Source organism: Solanum lycopersicum, chromosome 2 (assembly GCF_036512215.1).
Source record: "Solanum lycopersicum chromosome 2, SLM_r2.1".
In the NCBI taxonomy this organism is placed as follows: Eukaryota; Viridiplantae; Streptophyta; class Magnoliopsida; order Solanales; family Solanaceae; genus Solanum; species Solanum lycopersicum.
In genome coordinates, this window is record NC_090801.1 from 61,694,971 (window position 1) to 61,704,476 (window position 9,506).

The following is a 9,506-nucleotide window of genomic DNA, read 5'->3' on the forward strand; positions in this document are numbered from 1 at the left end:
ATTGTAGGATCAATTTTAAAATTTTATGTGGCATAAATTAGAGTTGAGTTTTCGATTTTTGAATTTTCTATTATAAAAAAAATCTATGCATCATTATTTTTCTGAAGAAATCATGATACATACACAATTTAATGATAGAATTTGAGCGACAACAAGCACTAAACATGAAAAAATATATAAATTTAACTTAATAATGCATTAAGAGAAGATAATTAATAAGAAATATCATACGATCATGTAAAATCCTTCCTACGTAGAACAATAACTTGAAAATGCTAAGAGCTAACAAGTTAATAAAAAAAAAAATTATTTCCAGCTCTTTGTGATTATTTTAGGAACCTTTGACGCAGCTAATTATTACATAATCAAATCAGTCCATCATACAACCTACAAAGATAGTTTCCTATTCCCCGCAACAATTGTAAAGTAGTTCAATCTTTTTGAGTTTCTTTAATTGAATACTGATTCATTTCATTTATTCATTAATTTCAGAGAGATTTAATTTAATGATGTTCTTTGTGATGTCTACTAAATGATTAAAAACATTCTTTTAAGTATACGACAAACTCAAATTACATCCTTATATTATTATTGTGAACAAGAATCATCTCGAAACTATTTTAAAAGTTACAAATTACATCCCTCCATAATTATTTGTCAAAAATCTAACAATCATCTCCTAATGAAAAGAGATTTTGTCCCCTCACAGTCTTCTTAAACATGAAGCAGACATTTTCTTAGCTAGAAGGATTTGTGAATGAATTTGAAATATTTTTTGTTATTTTTTTTTAGGTCTATTAAACAAGTCAATTTTTATATTTTAAGAACTTGTTTTTTTTAATAAAATATTTTTCAAAAAAATTTAACCAATTAAATATGAAAAATTTAAAATATAATTTTAAAAAATTATTATCCCCAACACCAAAATTGTTGGGAAAAATTAAAAATTTAACAATGACAATAATAATAATAATTTAACAAAATTGTTTGCATTTATCCAAAAGTTGTGCGCTTCTAGTTAAAAGTGGTTATTTTTTTGATAGAAAGTTAACAAAAGGATGTAACTTTGCCTTTTTTTAGATAGTTGAAGAATATTTCTTTGTTTAATGTAATAACATAAGGACGTAGTTCAAGTTTTGAGGTATAGTTAAGGAATATTTTAGCTATTTACTTTGAAAATTCTATATTAATAAATTATCAAAGTTTTAATTTTCAAAAGTTTGAATCCTTGTTACATTAAAGTTTCGAAACTCTTAAATCAAACATCAAATTGACGAATCACACTTTAAGAAGTAAAAAATTATATTCAAATTGCAAATTCTGAATTAAAGAATCGAATTAATTTAATTCAATTTGACTTTTTAATTTTTATATTCACCTCAAGAATTCAATTTAAATACTTATATAAAAAAATAATGAGTCTTTCCTACTAACTTGTTAAATATTTTATAATTTTATATTTTTTTACTTATCATTTTTAACAAATAAAAAAATGACAATTTTTTTTGTTATGACCTCAATTTATCGATATTGAATTGAAATATTTAAAAAATAGAATAAGTAAATATATTTGGTTCCCTCCCGATTAAAGGTATAAAATATTAAACCCGTTTCACCAGTTGCTTCAAAAATACTCTATATAAATAGCCATGCTCTTTTTCCAATTTTATTAAATAGCCATGCTCTTTTTCCAATTTTATTAAGCGAATAGAGAGAGAAAAACCCCAGTGTTCAATCCCAAATCGCTTTCGGAACCCTAGCGGATCAGCACGCATTGATTTCGTCCGATTTGATTCAATTGCTAAAGGAGGAGCACTTTGGGTTTTCTGGTGAGATAAATGGGGAAGAAGAAGAAGAGGTCAACCGATAAGGTATGGTGCTACTACTGTGACAGGGAGTTCGATGATGAGAAGATTTTGGTTCAGCATCAAAAGGCTAAACACTTCAAATGCCATGTTTGCCATAAGAAGCTTTCTACTGCTGGCGGCATGGCCATTCACGTTCTCCAGGTTCACAAAGAAACCGTCAGCCAGTAAGTAATTTCTTTTTTCTGATAAATCTCTAGGAACATTCTTAAAATTTCCCTTTTTAGCCATCTGTGTTGATATATATCCTGTCCTTTAGCATTGATAGTGGTTTTTGTATGTTTTGTTGGTGCTGGTATGAACATGTTTCCATCTTCCACAGAAGGGGACGAAATGTTGAAGCCATGAAAACTTTATGAGACATGGGTAACACGGAATTCATTGGGTGTGCGTGTGTCATAGTGAGTGGATGTACTACTTTTAGCAGATACCTTGAAGGCTCTTTAAGAACATAGTTTAGTTGATGTGAATATTTAGGGACACAAAAGAATTAAAAGTAGCTCGAGAATTTGGTCATACTAGAGAATGATATGGTTATTTTCAAGTTTTCATAATGTGACTGATGCAGAAAATTTAAAATTTGTTATGTAACCTGTAAGTAACATGTCTACTATCTTTGAAGCTAGAAAAAAAAGTGTTATTTTAGGTTCTCTTGTTATGAATCCCTTGATACATCTTTAGAAATAATGTTGTCCCTTGATCAATATATGTGCATTGGGAGTTCCCTGTCATTAAGAAAATTATTTCACCAAAAAAAGCATCATCTAAAATTGTTCAGTTTTTTGGTTTGTAATGTAGGGCAACATCTCCCTGAAACTATATCTATATAATATGCCCATGCCTGAAATATTTTCATTTCTATAGAATTTGCCTAATGTGAAGCTGCGGAAAGAGGTCATTTACTCTGTCTCAGAAGTTAAAATGTTATGGTAGAAGAGCATATTGTCTACCTGTTGATGCAACTAAAAGAATTGTGTATGTCATACTTATTTGGGTAGAATAGAATACAATGGAAGCAAATGATCTATATATATGATACCTAGTCAAATTATTGAGTATTACAATAAACAGGTCCTATGGAGCAGAATAGATGTTAGAGATTCATATAGCGGACCCTAAATATTTTGGGATGGAGACAGTTGCAGTGAATGTTCTAGATGGGTGCTTCTGATGTTTAAACTTTAAAGCAAGTTTGACCTTGTTTTTCTGACCCACTTACCACAGCAAAATTCCTAAAGCTTCTTGCCAAATTTCTTGCCTGCTCTAATTACCAAGGGATCATTTGCAGGATGGAATCCAATATGCTGATAATGTCTCACGCTACTTTTTTTGGTTGCATTTTTATCTGTTTTTTGGCAATAAATGCATTAAGCTATAGCATATTTGGATGTTACAGGGTACCGAATGCCAAACCCGGTAGAGAGTCTACTGATATTGAAGTATATGGAATGCAAGGAATCCCAAGTGATATCTTAGCAGCTCACTATGGAGAGGAAGGTAAGAATAGTACAGGATGTGCTTAAATTTTGCCTTTTTGAAGATATGGAGGAGCCATATGGGTTGCTGAATTGTAGCAAGAAAATTCGTAACCTTTGATTTTGCATCTTTCTTGTTATACCAGTGTACTGTTGAATTGCTATTCTTGTGGCAAATAATGTTTCCTCAACATAGAGGGGAGCCTTATTATACATCGAGTTTTGAACCATGCGTGACTGGTCCTTAGAGATTTCTTTGGCTATCATAGAAGAATGTTTTCCTAACTTGGTTTCATAAACTTAAATCAGGGTTTTGAAAATTTGAAATAATGCTACAGATGTTCAGGGCTTCTGCTTAAATTTAGCAAAGCCTACAGCTTGTATCATCCATCCCATTTTTGTAGGATTTCCTCATGCCTCCGAAGGGAAATCTGGAGCTTGTATCAACATCTCCATGCTATTGGGTTTAAGTCTTTGTTTCATTATGGGCTCCTGTGCATCTCCACCTCTGTAGAACCCTGTATCATTCTTAAATTGGAAGCTTGTTTTGAAGCTTTTCAACCTTGCATCTTGGTAAACTAATGGCAATTGATGTGTGAATTCCTTATTCCTTATTTTCTGTTCACTGGTTTTAGGTACGGGTGTGCATTTGATTTTCTGTTTGGTTTTGTGGATTTTTCAGTCTTTGGTTTTGAAAAAGTGTAACCTAATCCGAACCAAAATAAATTTGGTTTGGTTTTTCTCTTTTCGGGTTGGCTTTTTTGCTTCGGTTATATCAATAATTAATAACATAATCAAGGTTATATTTGCAATTTGTAAAAAAATACAATACAAGGAGAAGTAATAATATTGAATTTCTTAGTGTACTTTCTAATATAAATCACAAGTAAAACTTAAAACATAATGCTTAAAAGTATAATAGATGAACAAACATAAAATATAAACTAAATCATAATGAGAAGGCAATAACTAAAAAGGGATAAAAGTCGTAACTCCAACTTAATTCGAAACCTAAATATTTTTTTTAGATATATATTTCGGTTATTTTGTTCTTTCGGTTTTTATTTTTCTAAATGTGAAATCAAACGAAGTGTATTATTAATCCAAAATTAAACCAAATAAATTCGGTTTGATTTGGTTTTTCGGTTTCATCTTAGTCCACACCCCTACTTATAGGTATTTAAAGCTTTTTACCTTTTTGTTTGAGCTTTTTAGTGCATTTCTTTGTTTGAGTTAGTATGAGCTTATTGCCTTTTCAGCTTTCTGCAGATATTTTCCTCCGTCACTAATAGGTCTGTTCTGTCTGCTCACTTTCTTGACTAAATAAAGCTAAATATATTTCTCTGTTGGATTTTATTTTTCTGTAGAAGATGAGTCCCCAGTGAAAACTGCCAAAGTGGACATTCCATCATCCCAGTATCTTGGTGGTGCATTTCCAGGATATCCTCCCCGGGCAACTTTTGGCGCGGTGCCACCACTGTATGTTTCTAATAGAGATGCTTATTCTTTTCAGTTCCTTAGTGCTAGAATACTTTATGATACTTTCATTTTCATATGCTGTTGCATGAGTTACCTTATTTTTAAAAACCTTTCCTTTTTGAGTAGCAGCTGCGGGCTTCCCTTGTCATAAAAAAAACCCTTCCCTTTTTGTACGCTGCATGCTAAATCTTTGGATAGGGATGATTTTTTTCTATTAGCAAGATTAATGGGGTCTGTGAGAATGCATACCTGCATAAGATCCAGGGCAGTCTCTTCATTTTGTGCTTCATGTGTGAAGTCAGTTCATCTTGAAGTATGTTCTCCTTGAATAAGTTTTGTTTAAGATGGACTCTCATTCATGTCGATTTATCACTATATCAAAGAGTATATTCCTTGAATAAGTATCTGTGGTCAAGACAAAACAAAGGCAAAGAGTCATAGTGTTTCTTGAAAAGAAAAATATCTTCAATTCTGACTAGTCAATGACACAACAATCTATAGAGAAGGACAAAACATCTATTCTTTTAAGAGGGTAACTTAAAGAATTTTAAACATGAAACCCATCCTGAGTAAATGAATTAGCAAAAAATGAGCGGCAAGCTCTCTCTTTGAACTAAAATAGTTCTTTCTGCAGTTGACTTCTGATCTTCTTAAGAACTAGAACTTGCTTTTGCTTATCACTAGGGGAGGAAAGAGGGAGGTTTGGGAGGGGGGGTTACATCTTGCTTTATTTATCTATTCTAGGATTACCAACTGTTTCTTCTGAAAGATTTAGCAGTAGTATTACATGATCAAACAAGCAAAGTAATGAATATACGAGATAAGGATTAAAGCTCATTAAGGTCAAACAAGCAAAATAATGAAGATATTTTTGATGTTTTAGATTACTTGTAAAAGAATAGTGCTGCTAGGGGTTCAAGGTGTAAGTTTGTAACACTTATGAGGGGAACTACATATTTGGATGTAGTATACCTATTGTGAATATGTAGATTATTTGTTACCATCCTCAAAAAAAGGGTCGAAGCTCATTATTATAGTAATGATCAGAATATCCCAGTTCCGACTTCGTTATAGTAATGGTGTGGCATAGTGTTCTGGCCTATAGGTAACACAAAAAATTGTATCCATAGGATAGTTGGGTTGTTGAGGAACAGGAGCAACAGTCTGGAGATTCCATGTTCGAATAGCTGTTACAACGCTTAGTATGAATCCATATTTTGTAACTCTTGTTGATAGTAAGGGACTAAGGTTACTGACTTCCTGGTATGGTAACACCTTACACTTGTGGATGTTAATTAGCTACCTGGTGGTTTAGTCAAGTAGCACGCAACTTGGAAAAGATACTGCCATCATCATTAAAATAAGAGGATGTTGGGAAACTTTAGCCTTTGGCATTTATATCTTGTCAACCTTCTCATCTATATTTTGTTGTTTTTTGGGCATGTGTTGAATTTTGTTAGCTGTTTTAGACTTGTAATCACTAGCTCTAATAGGTGTATAAATTCTTACATGGATCCCGCCTGTTTGGTGTAGCTATAATCCTGCGCTGCCTATGCCTCCTGCTGGTTGGTCAGCCCCCCCTCGCCATCTTCCTTGGTATTCACAGTATCCTGCTGTCTCGGTTCCACCTCCTGCACTGATGGGTCTTCCACAACAACCATTATTTCCTGTGCAACATATGAGGCCTCCAATGCCAGCCACTGCACCACCAACACTTGTTGCTCCTCCAGGGATCCCGACCCCACCTGTTCCCGTATCTCAACCCTTGTTTCCTGTTGTTCCTAATAACAATAACCTTGCCCAAAGTTCGCCATTCTCAGGCCCAATGCTGTCAGCGAGTGTGCCATTCAGCTCTGCAGTTGAAACAAAGAGCTTATTTGACCCAAACATGGGCAACAATGCTCCTGCCGCCATTGGTTATCAGATTTCAGGTATTTAAGTTCTAGAATTGTAATGTCTTTATCTATTTTGTTGAAGGTCTGACACTTTCGACATGGTTCTTGTTGGGAATTTACTAATCGCCATTTACTGTTGTGCCTTAGGATAGGATAAGTAGCTCTGTTCTGATCCTTTAGTAAGATGTAGTATTCATTTCTTGTTTTTTGAAAGTGCTTCGAAGGGATTGGGAAGTGGCTGCAGTTCATAGATACCTAGAGCTAAAAACATATGTATCAAGAATTTGTTTTTTTGGTGTTATAGTAGTACTCTTGATAGGGGGAATAAGGATTGGTTTTTTTACTTGTCAGGGGAAAAGATGTAGTATGTTTGGAGTGCGGGATGCAATTTAGGCCCTGTATCTATTCTGAACCATTTTGGTACATTTTATAAATATTTTACTTACGAAAAAAATAAAAATGCAAAGTGTGTTTTAGTTGGCCTTGATTATTTTCAAACTATGGGAAGTAGTTTTGACATCTTTCAGAGGGAAAATTGTCAGTCGCTTAGATGAGGTGATGGTACAAACTTCATTTGATGTACATACTAGTATATTTTGGTGAGAAATCAGGGAAAAAATGGGCAGCCCATGGTATCAGATTATTTTGTTGGTTTTAACCTTGTACAATATTTAGAGGTGATAGTACTAATCTCGCTGTCATCAAACTTCGCTATGAAGCCATGGGTTGGAAAATGAGATAAGAGGGTTCTTAGTTTAATTCTTGTGTATACTGATGAAATTTGACGTTGAAGCTGTTGGCTGTGGGCTACAGGCTTCGTGCACATACCATTTTTCTTATCTTCCTCACCTGATTCCTTGTGGAAGCAAAGGAAAAGGGCATCCTATTTTTTCCTCATATAGCATTTTCTGTTAAATACTATACTATGCAAGCTATCTTACCTGATTTTCTGGATGAGCTTTGCTGTAGTAGAGTTCGATTCATGCTTTTATATGTCAATCTTGGCTATGTGGCTAATGCTTATAAGAATCAAGGCTCATTTAGAATGTGGAGACGGTCTTCATTTCTTTGTTTCTCATTTCATTCACTTTTTCTGCAGTCTCAGCACCGGTAAATTCACATTCTTATGCCTCTGGCCCAAATACTGCTGGGCCCTCAATTGGTCCACCACCTGTTATTACCAACAAAGCTCCAGCTAACCAACCAGCAACAAATGAGGTCTACTTAGTTTGGGATGATGAGGCCATGTCCATGGTTAGTAGTGTTTGTGTTTTCATGTCATTAATGTCTTACAGTTAATTTGTGATACTGAGTGCCAATGTGAAATATTTTCAGGAGGAAAGAAGAATGTCCTTACCAAAGTATCAGGTGCATGATGAGACTAGCCAGGTAAGTTATAATTACCTAATACTAGTATTTGTTCCTATGAATATGGGACTTGTGTTGTAGGTTGGTGTTAGTTTCATGTCTCGGATTCAGTTGTTTACTATTCTTTCGTATTCGTAAAGCAAATTTGTAAGTCTTCCCATTCTCCTTCATCTTCTTGGAAATAGCATACTCTTGGATGAGTACACCTGGTAATCAATCAATTTAGTGTATGTTTCAACCCCATTAATTAATGGGCTTCTTTTATCTTCTTTTGGCCATTCTCCGGTTGGCAAGCAATCCCTACAGTTTTGTGGTCATCAATGATTCAAGTATGTATCTTCATTATCTTTTGCTGGTAATTAAGTAATGCCATTTCTAATTACTGTGCTGCCATCCACTCAAGGGGTATCTCAGCAGAGTGCATGTAATTAGTTCTTGGATATTTCCATGTTCACTTTGAGCTTTACTTGTCCTTGAAAGAGTTGGGCTGTGTGAGCAAAGCATGCATAGACCCAACAGATGTTTGCAAATTACTATGATTGTTAATATATTTATGGTCGAAAAGTGGTTCAAATTTGGCCCAGGTCAGATTCTTTTGCCAAGTTCAGAATCTATTGTCATTGAAGCAGGCTATGATTTTGATTCAATACATTTGTGCTGATCACCTAACTTGTTTGCGCTTCTATTCTAAAATTATCTGTCTGTGTTTTCTTTTTTCAGATGACGTCAATAGATGCGGCAATAGACAGAAGAATATCAGAAAGCAGACTTGCAGGGCGCATGCCTTTCTAGACCTGACTGTTTTTGCTCTGGTTGGCAGGGTGCTCTCTGAATTGTAGGAAATTGTTTAACTGACCAAAGTTCTGCTTCAAAAAAAAGATTTGCTGGTTGTTCTGGATTCAGAGGATGGTTTTAGATGTTGTAATTTTTTAGGAAAAAAGTATTTTATGAGAGGCATTCATTTTACATAGATAGGAATGTGAAAGATGAGAAGCAAATTTGTTTTCCTACAGAATCATTGCAACAATGTGGGTTAGCTGGGATATATATATATATTTATGTAACTTGTGGTGCAATTCGCTTTCAAGTCAATACTGATTACCTCAATTCATTTGAGTAAATTTTTTATGGATAATCATATTTGAATATTATGACTTGGGCAAATTTCTCATATATGGTCTTGTTTTTTCAAGTTTTAGTGCCCAAGCGCTAGTGGTTCGTTCCAGAAATAGATTTTGTTCACAGCCAGTTAGTCCAAACATGCTCAAGCTCTGAAATTAGTATCTATTATCCTTGGAAACACTAATTTTCTCTCAGAAGTGGGGTAAAAAATACCAGTTGGTTTGGAGGGTTGTTGTTTGTACGGATGACCTGAAATTGAAACCCCTTCAATGCTTTTTGAGTCGAGTTTGTCATATAGGGCT

General features: G+C 34.2%; 1 protein-coding gene across 1 annotated transcript; it reads left to right on the top strand.

The window, feature by feature from the left end:
- The first annotated feature begins 1,632 nt into the window (after positions 1–1,632).
- LOC101259016 (protein SUPPRESSOR OF FRI 4) lies at positions 1,633–9,233 on the top strand. The gene is made up of 7 exons (XM_004232597.5): positions 1,633–2,032; positions 3,262–3,362; positions 4,708–4,819; positions 6,353–6,750; positions 7,814–7,968; positions 8,050–8,103; positions 8,803–9,233. The coding sequence occupies exons 1-7, from the start codon at positions 1,839–1,841 to the stop codon at positions 8,872–8,874; spliced, it is 1,086 nt and encodes a 361-aa protein (XP_004232645.1). The 5' UTR covers positions 1,633–1,838; the 3' UTR covers positions 8,875–9,233.
- The last annotated feature ends 273 nt before the right edge of the window (positions 9,234–9,506 follow it).